This window comes from Phoxinus phoxinus, assembly GCF_949152265.1.
Source record: "Phoxinus phoxinus genome assembly, chromosome: 9".
Lineage (NCBI taxonomy): Eukaryota > Metazoa > Chordata > Actinopteri > Cypriniformes > Leuciscidae > Phoxinus > Phoxinus phoxinus.
This window is the reverse complement of record NC_136884.1, coordinates 30,867,992-30,884,013: the sequence shown is the minus strand read 5'-3', so window position 1 is coordinate 30,884,013 and position 16,022 is coordinate 30,867,992. Positions and strand designations below refer to the sequence as shown.

The 16,022-nt window shown below is 39.9% G+C and overlaps 1 protein-coding gene across 1 annotated transcript; it reads left to right on the top strand.

Annotated features, from left to right (window-relative positions):
* Positions 1–1,247: 1,247 nt before the first annotated feature.
* Positions 1,248–8,817, top strand: LOC307004671 (uncharacterized protein). The gene is made up of 3 exons (XM_079624063.1): positions 1,248–1,336; positions 1,920–2,051; positions 7,497–8,817. Exons 2-3 carry the CDS (start codon positions 1,967–1,969, stop codon positions 8,594–8,596), a joined length of 1,185 nt encoding a protein of 394 aa, XP_079480189.1. The 5' UTR covers positions 1,248–1,336; positions 1,920–1,966; the 3' UTR covers positions 8,597–8,817.
* Positions 8,818–16,022: the final 7,205 nt, after the last annotated feature.

The window sequence follows — 16,022 nt, the reverse complement described above, 5'->3', positions numbered from 1 at the left end:
TGGAGAACTGGGAGTACAATTTAATAGAGCCTTTGTAGGTCTTGTGGGTTGATTTGTGTGGTTACTAATTGTGAACGTGTTTGTAGTGAAGGGCTTATGGGGGTTTGCTGCGGTTTTCACAGAATACAGTGAAGTATCCCCTGTATCGGTAGCTCAGGTTTTTTTGTATTCCTAGTTGGACAAATTGACAAATTGCTGCCCCTGTCAGCTGAATTAGTTCATGTCCTGAATAATTTGATGGTATTGTTTAATTATACTAAAAAAATTCTACAACTTATTGTCTTAAATGACTGTGATATATCTGTTTCTTTTCCTTTTTTGGGGCTCTAGCGGGTGTCACATGTCTTTCTATTATTCTTTAGATAGCTGGTGTTTAAAGCTGGTTGCTGTAGCCTGTGCTGGTGCTTGGATGAAAGAGATCTTGTTCTCAATGTTCATATTCGATAGATTCCTCAAATTGTTATTTCTGACATTTTCTTTTTGTGGACATTTTAAGCTTTTGTTCTATTATCACATAGTCTTAATGGAGATACGCATTGCATCATTCATCTTCTGTAGTTTGCAATATCTAGTGTTGCTTGCAATGTACTTATGTAACTGATTCATGAGAACTTCAACTGAGAACTTTTTGTCTCCTTATTCTCTCTGCTTACAACTGGATTCACCTTTACATGTTTACATAATTGTTGATTATATAAGCACTAAAGTGCAGTAAATGTACAGTAGCCATCCTAAATATTCTACGGTTTTCTTTAACCTGAGGACAAATTATTTAGAAGTTTTTTGTGACCTCTTAAACTTTTAACCACATCTGCAGATTCCTACACAATGTATCTTTAAATTTGGCTAACACTACAAATATAATTATCTCCAAGCAGATATTCTGTTAAATATTCTGCACTCTTACCTAATGTGCTTGATACTCAATAAAACATATGGTTTACTTTAAAGAAATCATTAAATAAATAATTTATATCATTTACTTATTATATATTATAAAGGTTTTTATAAATAAATTCATCTGAAAGTTCATCTAAACCCACAAAAAAAATAAAAAAAAAATAATTTTAGCCATTTCCACCACTGTTTATAACTATAATATATAATATTTTACATTATAGTTTTTCCTTGTAGTCAAAATCACACTCTTTCCTCGGTAGTTAATACTTAATATTTTCATCAAATGTTGGACAACATGTATTTAAATATTTCACCACGTATTTAAATATGTATCTCAAGAGTGTGGGGAAAGGACTTTTATTTTGGTGTGGTAATATGACGTCATAAGGCTGCGCCGCGCTCCTGCGTGCGTCTGTTGTGATTCGGTTGAAGAAAGGTTTGTCTTTTTAAAAATTTAACTGTGTTTAAATCTATACAAACCGTTCAGGAAGTTTTATAGTTGTATATGCTATGCAAGATAGCTTTTATCACTATTATTGAATTTAACAGTGTAATACTTGCAAATCAAATACACGAAATGATTCAGTGATTGGCTCGAATCACCGCACGCTGACGTCACCAGCTGCTTAAAACAGTTTGAATGCAACTAGAACAAACACTTAATGTGTAATGACAACTTGTACAAAAGTTGTATGAAAGTGTAGCATTAAATACATATACATACCATATGTGAATCATATATTTTTTTAAAAGACTTTGTATAATTGGCATTCTGCTATTAATTTTTAAGATAGTTATTTTTTCGTTTTTGAGTGAAGTCCATTAACTCAGTGAACTGAACTACTGAACTAGAGCTGATTGAGACTTAGAGATTTAGGTTTTGAGTGTTTTTAGTCTAATCTGGTGATTTTTAGTCCCATTAACTCTAACTTTGACTGACTCTCTTTTACCAGTGAACTGAACTAGAGATTTAGTGTGGATTTATTTTTCTTTCTGTTAATTATTCTAATTTTAAACAGGACAAACACACACAGAAGCGACTGAGATCCACGTGACTATTTTAAAGATGGTGTTTATTAAAGAGGAGATTGAAGACGTGAAGATTGAAGAAACATTCAGAGTAAAACATGAAAAAACAGAGGAACAAACAGGTTGGTTTCATTCTCAAAGCTTCTCAAGATCTTTTCTGTTTCTTCATGTAATCACAGACAGACTCGATGATGGTGAGATCAGATCAGACCGGCTGTTGTCAGACTCCTTGTGCAGACAAAAACCTCACTGAATTATTACAATTAATGGCAAAATGAATGTTTGGAAATGTAAACTGATATTTCCTACTGACACACTACAGCAAAATAACTTTTTTCTTTGTGAAAATACTAATGGCAAAGTACTGTATATGCCTCAATTTAGCACACTTAGACATCACATAGATGCAGCATATTACATATTTCTTGTGTTACGTGATCGAGATCGGCCAGCAAGTAGCTTGCGCTGCACTGTCTATGGCAGTGTTCTGCTAAAATGCTGTGAACCAAACACACACACACACACACATACACTCAAAAGGAAAGAGCTGTGCAAATGACAACAAATTAAAATAACGTTTTAACATGAGAAAATAAAGAAACTTCACCTTGTGTTAGCAAGGCACGTTACTTCACACTCTGTTTTGGTGCATTGTCTCCATATGCCCAAGTAGTCAGCTCTATAGTTTAGCCTTGACACAAATATCAATTTCAATCTTGATTCAGTATTTATATGTATGTAGCCTATATAAGGGAAACAAATCTTGTCAGATGTAGTTTGCCTTTTTTAGCACTATTTTAAACTTTCCTTAAATTCCGTATTTGCTTCCATTCATAAATATTCACTTGTGTGTGTGTGTGTGTGTGTGTGTGTGTGCTTATTCGAGTATCATTAAAACATGTTAGGATGCAAGTAACTTACCTTTTTATATTTCTCATTCAAAAAATCTAGTGTTCATGTCTAGATGTTTATTCAAATGCAAAACCTAAAAATAAGTAGGTAGTTATAACCTGCAATATTCTTTTGAGCAACTAGACTAGTAGATACATTTATTAAAGACCCATACAGGCACCTAGTGGGCAAACATGGCATTACAAATGAAAATTATAATTTTTTTCTGGCCACGGCAGAATGATTGGTGCGTAAACAATGATCTGTTAAAGAATAGGTGGTGGGAGATGGTGGAGGGGAGGAGAGAGTTTGATGTTTTGAAGAGTTTGCATGTGTCTTTAGTGCTGTTGATCTTGGTATAAGTAAAAGGGAGTTTTGTAATAAGTCATAATAAGTCAAAATAATTTGTGAAAAGCACGTAAAAGTCCTGGCAGAAAGCGATGCATAAAGGATGTAGTGTAACAGCAAATAATAAAAAAATTTCCGAACTGTTAACAACTTACTGTTAACTAATAATTGTTGCAAACTGGTACTACCAACAAAATATGAGTGCATTCCTGGAACTGGGCATTGTTACACTACATCCTTATGCATCGCTTTCTGCCAGGACTTTTTTACATGCTTTTCTCTAATCACAGTTTGGCTTGAGGTCTTGGTGCAAAAGACCCTAGGTTGATTTTACTCCGAACCATCCCTTTAATCCCACATGAAACATTGAAAGGAGATTAAATACCTTTGAATAAATTCAAGAGTGCATGCAGACTCTTCTGGATATTGAAGATTCAAACAGTAGTAACTGGAAAACAGCGAAACAATACCAGTGATAAAGTCTGCGTGTGGCCCCATGACAACTTGTCCTTCGATGGAGAGCAACCATGCTGCAGGCTTAATCATATCACCTGAAATAAACAAAAGTACCAAACATTAGGCAGGACCTGTAAGACCTGCACTCACAAAACAAGAGGAACTAATGGTCAAGCATTTTAAAGGGATGGTTTGGAGTAAAATCAACATAGGCTCCTTTAAATGCTTGATGAGGGAGGTTAAGCTGTTACACACAATTTCACAAGATTGAGCTACACACTTTAATGGAGCATCAAATTGCTTGCTAAGAGATGGGCCCGATCCTTTATGATCTCTATACATGTGTGCTTTCAGAACGCTATCTTTATTGTACATGCGAGTACATGGAGAAATGCCACACTGATATCTGAAATTTGGAGTATTACTATGGAGCTTTGTGTGCAGGATAAACTGGACAACAGTCTCAGACACATGCTCACACTGACTGAATTTACAGTGAAACATTGCAAACTGAAAAGAAGCCTAGAATATACCAAAGAAAAAAAGAAAGAAGGCTTTAGTAAAATTTACAAGTAGGCTATATTTGAGTGACATTCCAGAAAATGGTGAATAATATTTCAGAAATTATCTTTTCGTGGCATGTGTCGTGTTTGAATTGAAGTTCACAGGAATTATTCAAAATGGACGATGGCCAACTGAGTTTTTTTCAGATACGAAAGTCGAGGGGGAGAACAAAATAATTTTTAAAAAGAAAGTAACAAAAGTACAAAGACGGGACAATAGCCAAATTTACCTATAAAACTGAAGTAAAGTTACAGTCAATCGCAAATAATCTCTCAGAAATATATTTTCGTTGCACGTGCGCCGTCTTTGAAATTGAATTGAAGTTCACAGGAATTATTCAAAATTGATGATGACGATAGTTTTTCCAGATATCCTAACTATACGAAGATCAACGGGGAGAATTAACACATTCTTAAAACACAAATAATAAAAGTACAAAGACGGAATTAGTCCATTTTACCTATGAAGTGCAACCGAACGTTAACATTAAAGTTACAGAATCTCTCAAAAATGATATGTTCGATGCGCGTTGTCTTTGAATTGAAATTCAAAGGAATTATAGCTATTCCAAATGGATGATGACGCACTTTTTTTCACTCATACGAAAGTCTACACGAAAGAATAAAATTAAAAAATGCAAATAATAAAAGTACAATGACAGAAATGTTACCTCTGAAGCAATAACTGAAGTAAAGATACAGTCAACACGGTAAATAATATCTCAGCAATTATTCTCGTGTGCGTCGTCTTCCAAGTTCACAGTGATCATGCAAAATGGATGACCAACCGTGTTGAGCTAATACCCTGGGACATCCCGCCCATTCTTCAAGTTCAAACTGTGTAACGTTAGCCATGTACTAGAGATAGCCTATTTTGTCGTCGTGAGCTGGATCAAAGAGAGCATATTATGTCAGACTTATTAAAGTACGGAATTTTCGCTATTGGAACGTTATGAAATAATTTCAAATAGGTTAAACTATTACATTACTATTTGTTGGAATAATATTTTCTTTTTTTGAAGAGAGACCATACTTACATGTAAAGTAGCCAGACTGAAGATGGCGCCTTCGTTCTCAGCTGAATAGGTATTTTTACAGTAATTTGCTGTCATATCACAGCAGATTGTTAATAGTCAGTGAGCGAATCCGCATTACTGTGATATTACAGTAAAACAATAAAAACAGTTTTACTGTAAAAAAACAGTTAAATATTGTGAAAGTCTGGAAATACTTTACAGTGTAGGTAAGAAATGTGTTAGTTAATGCCAGAGGTGGACAGTAACAAAGTTTACTTGAGTACTGTACTTAAGTACACTTTTTGAGTATCTGTACTTTACTTGAGTATAATTTTTTCTGGAAACTTTTACTTTAACTTCACTACATTTGAAAGACAAATATCGTACTTTTTACTCCACTACATTTCTGTCAAGGGCCTTGGGTAGAAAGTAGTAACGTCAGGGATGATTTTGGTTGCATTTTGGTTGGAAATGAAAGTCGAGTTGACGTCAGAACTCGAGTGATGTTGGTTTCTGACGTCAACCGATTTTCAACCACAATACAACGTTTGTCCAATGTTGGAGATTAATGTCAATCTGACATTGGATTCTGACATCAATATGATTTTAATTTGATTTAAATTGTTTTGGAGCACACTAGCTTATAGATAACAAGGCTAACATATTCATACCAAAAGCCAAAAAACTGGGAACAGCCATTTGGGTGTCCGAAACCATTGTGGACGTTATTGAGTACACTTATTCAATCCCACTACAGGAACTGTGTTCTAGAAATACATGTGATATTGATATGAGTTTAGGCAGGCATAGATTCAGAGGCATAAGGTACTGTTACATGCAACAATGCAACGATAATAAAACAATGCATTGACATTTACTTTTATACTTAAGTACTTTTAAAAATGAGTACTTCTGTACTTTTACTTAAGTAAACATCGGTCTTTACAACTTTTACTTGTAACGGAGTAATATTTGACCAGTAGTATCTGTACTTTTACTCAAGTAAGGAAGTTGTGTAATTTGTCCACCTCTGGAGGAGGAAATTACGTTGTCTTTCGTTGCTCCCTTCGCCAAGTGCATTCCAAACGTCTACCTGCTCCCTCCAAAGTCCTCTCTTCAAGGGCTCAAAAGGAGTAGGGCATAGGGATGCTCACTTCCGTTTGGAATTTGCCTGAAGGCAAGACACCCCTACGCTCCTAAAACCTAAGAATCAAATTAAATCGACACAATCAAAAGTATGAAGCCGTTACACAAAAGAACATGATCAAAGGAAGGTTTTGGGATCTGGAGCTCTTCACGCCACAAGACCAACGCCAGAATGAGCTCCACATCTTTGAATAGATCCATCAGTAGATCCGCCAATCAGGTTCCTCTGTCGGCAACCAATCCCTGCACACATATACAGAAAAAAACGCACACAAAAACACATTCATTCAAATACTGGGCAGTCTCTGTACTTGCTCTGCAGCAGCAGCGTAGCGGATCTATTCCTCCAAGAACAAAATACATTAACAATGTCATATCCATTACCATGCCCATTTCTCAGAGAGTTTTCATCATTCTGTTGTTCTCTCGCTTTCATCTCTGAGTGTTTTGCTTACAGGTTTGTTTGATTGGGGAGTTTTAACTCCACCTGCCAGTGTCGTCTGGACCTTTGTGTTGGGTCATTCTAAAGTTATGACAAACATATTCTGCTTGTTCCCTGACTAAAATATTGCCATTTTATTTTAAATAAATTGCATGGAATTACTGTGATACATTTTTAGTCTGATGGTTGAGCGGGGAGTTGCGCTCAGTCCTTTCCCCCCTCGTTTCTTTATTTAAATTTTTTTCAACTTTTCAACCCTGCTCCTCGAGGGTTACCATCCTGCAGAGTTTAGCTCCAATGCCCCGAACCCCCCTAGAGGGACAGAGGTCCCCCCATCACAGCTTTACCAAAGATCCAATGCAGCTTATAGCTTGTTTTTTGGATGCATCACTGTGGAGTATAGTTCAATTGTAGGCTATTAATAAATGACAATTTTGTACTTATTTCATCTGTTAACTCTCTCTCATTCCTACTCACTCATTACATGGCATTAGTGGTTTTAATGAATAGGAGTTGAACAAAAACATATTCAAGTGCGTGCAAAGATGGGTGGTGTTTATATGATCATATGTAGTGGGCCAGTCTGGGCCAAAATGCCCGGGCCAATTTTTTGTCCCAGTCCAGCCCTGATGCTTGTATAAATGTTTTGATGTCTGTTGCTTTGTGGCATTTAAGTGGGGTTTACTTGTATTTGTCTTTTTTTAGACCTGATGGCACCGAAAGAGGATACTGAAGTACTCGATGAAATGGAAGAGAAAGATAAATATAAGAATCATGATTTCATAACTGGAGAAAAATCTTTCAGTTGCTCACAGGCTGAAAAGACTTCCTCACGAAAAAGAGCTCAAAGGGCAAGGACTATAAATCAGTTCATATGTCAACAGTGTGGAAAGAGTTTCAATCAAAAAGGACACTTTAAAGACCACATGATAGTTCATACTGGAGAGAAACCCTACGCCTGCCAACAGTGTGGAAAAAGTTTCACTCGAAAAGGAAACCTTAATTACCACATGATAATTCACATTGGAGAGAAGGCTGATACATACCTTCAGTGTGGAAAGACAATCGTTCAAGGCAGGAACCTTGAAGTCCACAAGCGAGTTTACACTGGAGAGAGACCTTTCACCTGCCAGCAGTGTGGAAAAGGATTCACTCAAAAAGGAAACCTTGACAGGCACATGATAATTCACACTGGAGAGAAGCCTTTCACATGCCCTCAGTGTGGAAAGAGTTTTTATCAAAAAGGACACTTTAAACTCCACTTAAGAAGTCATTCTGGAGAGAAACCCTACATGTGTGTTCAGTGTGGAAAGAGTTTCAATCAAATAGGACACTTTAAAGACCACGTAAGAATTCACACTGGAGAGAAGCCTTTCACATGCAAACATTGTGGAAAAAGTTTCAAACGAAAAGCACATCTTAATTACCACATGATATTGCACACTGGAGAGAGCCCTTTTACCTGCCAGCAGTGTGGAAAAGGATTCACTCAAAAAGGAAGCCTTAACAGGCACATGAGAATTCACACTGGAGAGAAGCCTTTCACATGCCCTCAGTGTGGAAAGAGTTTTTATCAAAACGGACACCTCAAACTCCACTTGAGAAGTCATTCTGGAGAGAAACCCTACATGTGTGTTCAGTGTGGAAAGAGTTTCAATCAAATAGGACACTTTAAAGACCACATAAGAATTCACACTGGAGAGAAGCCTTTCTCCTGCAAACAATGTGGGAAAAATTTCAACCAAAAAGGAATCCTTCACAGGCACATGAGAACTCACACTGGAGGAGCTGTTTATATGTTGTGAAAAGACTGTGAAAAGACTTTCAGATATAAAGTAACCCTGAAGTACCACATGAGGATTCATGTTTGAAAGAGTTTTATGTCATTAGTGTGGAATGAGTTTCACAGACATTGATCATCTTAAGAATCATGTAATAACTCGCACCAGAGAGAAGCCTTAAATGTGCTATCACTGTGGAAAGACTTGCAGAAATAAAGCAAAACTTGAGGTTCACATAAACATTCCCGACAAGCGTTATTTTTCGATCTTTGCTTGACGTTTAAAAGGTTTAAAATACTTGGTGAACGAATGTGTGTGTGTGTATGTATATATATATATATATATATATATATATAATTTTAATGAAATAGCTTTAAAATAACTGGATTGAAAAGGGGCCTATAATGCAAATGATGTGTGTCAACAGTGTGTGTAACAACAACTACAAAAAATTCTACCTGGCAGCGTCTCTACTAAAAGTGACGGTGTGGGTTTTAGTTAAGAAATATATTCAATTCAATTCAAATTTATTTGTATAGCGCTTTTCACAATACATATTGTTTCAAAGCAGCTTTACAGAAAATGCATTTCAGAAATGTACATTCAAAAATACAGTTAGTTAATCATAAATCACATATATCACTTTTCTGTTTCTAAGCTATATAATTGATATATCACAAAACAGTGTAGAGTATGCATTTATTTGTCATTTTAACTATTTGGAAACAGAGCATAAAAGTAGATTTATTATCCTGTTGCGGCAATGATCAGCGACTAGTCAACCTCAAGCTAAAAGCGCCATGGCAGAGCATTAAAGTGGACAAGTCTGTGCAACCCCTCAATTGTTAAGAAAGTAATGACATTTTGAGATCTGGTTGGCACTATTTTGGATGCAAGGAAACCTACACAATATTAGGCAGGCGATTTTAATTTCAGTGTTTCAAGTGGTGTGTTTGACACCTAAAATATATAGGTATCCAATAATGTTATTGTTTTTTAGTGTTGAATGTGTTTGCAATGTGAAACATAAAAATACCTCACATCACAGCATGAAGATGCATTTAATGCAAATTGGTTCTAAAAACATTTCAACAATTTCCACAACAGGTGTCATATAGTGTCTTCTTTATAAAACAAGAGTTATACGAGCCCAAAAATTAACCTGTTAAATGTATGTCAGTGATGACACCTCATTTTTATAATGAGGAACTTTCTAATAATGGATTGTTTTTGAACTGCGATTGAAAGTTTTGCATGTTGAGTGTAGCACTGTTCTGGGTTTTCTATATATCTCTTCAGAACTGCATCTTTGGAAATCAATTGTTAATAAAAAAAATAAGCAGGAGAAATAAAACATCTGCTTCATTAACAACTCATGCAAAGTTATCTATGGTCATTCACAATTTTGGCCAACGAGGATGGTTGAAAACTATTAAGTCATACAAACAAGTTCATACCATGGTTACCGTCATCATGAAGAGGGTTCACTGTTTGGATTAAATTTGCAATGGTGTTATTACGCCCCGAGTCTAGGGAAAATAAAACACTAAGGAGGTATAATAAATAATTGTTGGGTTGTGGAAAAGGAATCCCAGCACGCATCACTCCGGTCGATAATCAAAAACGAATGCACGAAATTGAAGAAAAGTAATATATTTATTAAAGAATAACAGGTGAAATAAAGAGCAAATCTTCAGGGTGTCCAAAAGGCCAAAATAACAAACAAAACAACTATAGAAAGAAAAGAAGGGAAAATGAGTAACCTAATCCAATAACAAAGAAGAATACATTTATCTTACCTAACTCCCTGCCCAAAAACAGAGATCAAACAATTTCAAAATAAACAAGGCAGGACACCCCTACCGCTCCACACTGTTGTCATGGTTAAGACATATAGAGAACGGTTAGAGGTTTTCACAAAATGCCCGTTCACTTAACTAATAAAAACAAAAGAAAGAAATCACTAAGACAAAATTTGATCATCGGCCGGAGGAGGGATTCCGGAGCTCTCAACCCACGTGCGACCGAACCAAGAATGAGCTCCTCGATGAGTGTCAGCAGCGTTCTTTTAAAGAGCCCGCCCTGACTGGGCGACCAATGGCTGCTTACAACCCATGATCGGAATGATTGGAGTCACCTGTTTGAAATTAGAGAAAACAAGAAAAGAAGAAAACAGAGCAAATAGAAAACAAACTAACACAGGTCGTAACAGTGTCATTTACATGGAAATTGTTTTCTGGAATAACAACGTTGTTGTTAGTGTCTAACACAGAAAGAGGACCATCGTCTTCAACTCTAAAGTCTCCATCAATTTGGAAAACCTCATCAATAGCAGGGTTAGGAAACTCTGCAGTACCGTGAACACCTGTCCGCCACAGTCGCAGGAATGTCTGTCCTCTCGGAGTAGAAAAGCCATGGTTGTTCCTTTGATCTCTAAACTCACAGCATCTCTATGAATGCTTGGAAAGTGAATGAGATGTAAGCAAAACATATGAAACTTATTGGTGGAATCTAGAACACCATAGTTCTCCATGAATGTAAACAGATTACTAAAATGAAACCTCAAGTTCTGCCCTGCGACCAGTGATGACACTACTGTCTATTAAGTCAGGCCTACTGTCAGACCTTCTTTCCAACATGTATCGAGCAACTTCTGTGTTGTCCATGCCATGATCGCAGCGAACTCTTGATGGTAAGACAAAATTAGCCACACCCTCACGAAAAAGTTCTAAGACACTTGATGTTCTGTTGTTGTTCATACAGTGCAAGTAGATGATTGTTCGACTAAAACCATCCTCCATCTGACAAGCTTGTGGTTTCTATCGTATGCCTGTTTAAAAAAATTATATGATGAACATTTGATGAAAATATCATAAATATGAATTTAATCCATTGTAGTGTGACTTAATCATTACCTTATGAGCTACCTTACGAACCATCTAGGTGCCATAGAGAGTTTAGAAGTTTTTGTATACTACGCGGTATGTTTTGCACCGTAGTCTTTGTGACGTAGCTCTCAAAACAGCTGCATATGAATTGGTTCGAAGCATAATCGGCCTCCTCCTTTGCACAAGACAAGTACTGCTGCACAGATGTGTATGTTGTTCTATAGTTTCCTGACAACACTGGTTGTGATTAAAACATGAGTTCACCTATTCACACTAATGTGTTATTTGGAAATTATCTTAGACGGTAATTAGTCATGAGTTCTGTTTTAACCCCTGTGCTCACATAAACATTTACAGTAATTTTATGGCATGCACAATGTAATATGTGTTAGACACTGGCTGAACCTGGCCTTAGTCGCCATCGCACAGTGGATCGTGACACATCAAGGATTTCAGCAATGTGCTTTGAGGTAAATCCAGACCCCACCAGAAGTTCTAGTTGTGGCCTGGTTATATCACAGGGCGAAGGACCATTACCATAATGAATCAATGGTACTTGATAACCACGTGCACCTTCTGGAAGTATAGAAAAAACAGACAGCATTTTCTATAAGCTTGTAGCGTCTGGACGAAATCACTATGACTTATTCATTCTAAGCTTCAGAAAGTTTTAAGCTATTGGTCTCATTTATGTAAATCACAGGCCTAGCGCAGATGAGTCTGGATCAAATTACCCCATTGTCACTTTAGTGGCATGGCAGAGGCTAAACAGAAACACCTCCAAACTCCTTCGCAAGGTTAAAAAAGATCTTAAATCAGCTCAACTCCCCTCCCACGGCAGGCAAGAAGGCCAGGTGGCATGGATGGACCTCTGAGAGACAACCCAATATACATACACAGACTGTCATGAACCACGAGCGGAAGCAAAGATGCAAGTAAACTCTTTTATTAATAGTAGAAAATGGTCACGGAACAAGTCCAATTCACGGGTGGGCTAGTGGCGCAGGGACCAGATGATCAGCGTGATGGTGAATCCAGTGCAGGTGAAACATCTGACAAAGAGAGAAGAGTACGATGAGTCTTTATATCCGATAGAATTGACAGCAGCTGGTGCGGGGAATGAGATTCAGCTGGCGCGCTGATGGCCAGAATTAGCGGTAACGCCCACTCACACACGCTCATACACACAGAACAACAAATACACGAGACATGAAGGAAACAGTGAATTCATGAACCGTGACAGTACCCCTCCTCCTTGGAACGCCTCCTGGCGTCCCCAGACTCCCTTACCTGTCGATTGTAATCATCAATAAGGGAGTGATCCAGAATGTCTCTAGCAGGTACCCAACTTCTCTCCTCCGGACCATAACCTTCCCAGTCCACCAAGTACTGGACTCCTCGTCCCCTCCGCCTTGAGTCCAGAATACGATTAACCGAATAAGTGGCCTCCCCTTCTACGAGTCGCGGCGGTGGGGGAACCGGGACTGGCGGATTAATGCGTGAAAAAAACACGGGCTTGATTTTAGATACATAAAAAACGGGATGAATTTTCCTGTACACCGGAGGAAGATTGAGGCGGACTGTCACCGGACTAATGATCTTGGTGACAGAGAACGGGCCAATGAATTTGGGAGCAAGCTTATTAGAGACGGAGCGGAGAGGAATGTTCTTGGTAGAAAGCCACACTTTGGAGCCGACGACATAAACGGGAGGTCTAGACCGGTGGCGATCGGCTTTGACCTTGGTGCGCGCTCCCACTTGGAGTAGAGTCTCGCGGGCTCTAGTCCAAGTGCGATGACACCTCTGGACGAAGGCGTGAGCGGAGGGGACCGCGACTTCGGATTCCAGACTAGGAAAAATAGGTGGCTGGTAACTTAAACTACACTCAAACGGAGATAGGCCCGTAGATGACACTGGTAACAAATTGTGGGCGTACTCCACCATTGACAATTGTTGGCTCCATGAGGAAGGATTCTTGGAGACCAGACATCGCAGCGTTCTCTCCAAATCCTGGTTGGCTCTCTCAGTTTGACCATTGCTCTGGGGGTGAAACCCAGAAGATAGACTAACAGTCGCCCCCAGTAATCTACAAAACTCTTGCCAAAATTTGGACACGAACTGGGGTCCCCTGTCGGAAACCACGTCCGCCGGGAGGCCATGTAACCGAAAGACGTGGTTAACGACTGTTAACGCTGTCTCCTTGGCTGAGGGTAATTTGGGCAAGGGAATAAAATGGGCTGCCTTCGAGAACCGGTCCACCACGGTCAAAACTACCGTGTTACCCTGAGAGGGTGGGAGGGCGGTGACAAAATCTAGAGCGATATGGGACCAGGGTCTCGAAGGAACCGGCAGTGGTTGAAGGAGCCCATCTGGAGGTCGATTGGAAGTCTTACCAGTGGCACAAACTGAGCAAGCCAAAACAAAACTGTGAACATCGCGAGCCATACGTGGCCACCAAAATCGTTGCTTGACTAAAGATGTAGTACGACTGACTCCTGGATGACAAGCCACATTGGAACAATGCCCCCACTGAATAACATCGGACCGTAATCCCTCTGGCACAAATAAACGGTTCGGTGGGCAACCGACCGGAGGCGTTACCCCTTGTAAGGCCGTCTTGACCTTCGATTCAACCTCCCATGAGAGTGTGGAGATAATTAGGGTCTCCGGAAAAATGCACTCGGGAGTAGACGGGCGATCGGAACGGTCAAAAATGCGCGATAAAGAATCGGGTTTGATGTTTTTGGAACCCGGGCGGTACGAGAGAGAAAAGTCAAAACGTCCGAAAAAAAGTGCCCACCGAGCCTGCCTGGAGTTCAATCTTTTAGCGGTTCTAATATATTCCAGATTCTTATGATCGGTCCAAACGATAAAAGGTACCCCCGAGCCTTCTAACCAGTGACGCCATTCCTCCAATGCTAACTTGACTGCCAACAACTCTCTGTTACCAATGTCATAATTACGTTCGGCAGGAGACAAATGGTGAGACAAAAACGCGCAGGGATGCATTCTGTCGTCTGTAGGAGAACGTTGGGATAGCACTGCTCCTACCCCCACCTCTGACGCATCGACCTCCAGCACGAACTGACGTGATGGATCAGAGGTAACCAAGATGGGGGCTAAAACAAAGCGGCCTTTTAGTTTGGCAAACGCAGCCTCGGCTGCATCTGACCACCTGAACGTAGTTTTAGGGGAGGTCAATGAAGTCAGAGGTGAGGCTAGTTGGCTGAAATTGCGAATGAATCGCCGGTAGAAATTGGCGAACCCCAGAAACCTCTGTAGGGCCTTACGGGAATCTGGACTTGGCCACTCTACCACAGCCTTAACCTTCTCAGGATCCATACGCATTCCTTCAGCCAACACAATGTACCCTAAGAAAGGAACAGACTGTGCATGAAAAGCGCATTTCTCTGCCTTGACAAAAAGCCCATTCTCTAGCAGCCTCTGAAGCACTCGTCGAACGTGCTGCACGTGCTCCTGGAGAGAAGAAGAAAAAATCAATATGTCATCAAGGTAGACATATGAACTGATCGACCATATCTCGCAGCACGTCGTTGACGAGTGCCTGGAAGACTGCTGGGGAGTTGGACAAACCGAAAGGCATGACCAAGTATTCAAAGTGCCCCCTGGGGGTGTTAAAAGCAGTCTTCCATTCATCCCCCTTCCTGATGCGGACCAAATGATGAGCATTACGTAAGTCCAATTTCGTGAAGACCGACGCTCCCTGCAACCTCTCGAAGGCTGAAGACATCAACGGCAAAGGATAAGTATTCTTTACCGTGATGTTGTTCAGCCCTCGGTAATCAATGCGAGGTCGCAGAGAACCGTCCTTCTTCCCCACAAAAACGAACCCCGCCCCCGCTGGAGAAGAGGAAGGGCGAATGAACTTGGATGCCAGAGAATCAGAAATATATTTCTCCATGGCCTCCCTCTCGGGAACGGACAGAGAGTAAAGCTTGCCCTTGGGCGGAGACGTACCTGGCAGTAGATCTATAGCACAGTCATAGGGACGATGCGGAGGGAGAGAAGCAGCACGAGACTTACTGAACACCTCCTTCAAGTCTTGATACTCCGTGGGCACGTTTGACAAATCCACTGCCTCCTCCTGAAAAACAGAGACAGACACAGACGAACAGGCAGACACAAGACAAGACTCATGACATTTACTGCTCCATTCCACCACTGATTTCTGCTGCCAGTCTATCTTGGGGTTGTGTTCGATGAGCCAGGGGTGCCCTAGAACAATGGGTGCGAGAGGGGAGTCCAGAATGTAGAAGGAAATGGTTTCAGTGTGGTTGCCGGAAACGATGAGTGTGACAGGTCCGGTAGTGAGTGAAATGGTAGGAAGAACTTGACCGTTGAGAGCGTGAACTGAGATGGTACGGGGAAGGGGTAAGGGGAGCCTGAATCTTGAGTGCAAATGTATGGTCCATGAAGTTACCTTCTGCCCCGGAGTCCAGTAGTGCCTGACAGTCGTGATGGTGAGCTGACCATCTTAGTCTTACCGGGAGGAGCGTAGATGTTGATGAGGTCTTCTCAGCGGAGATCCCACCCGACAGATT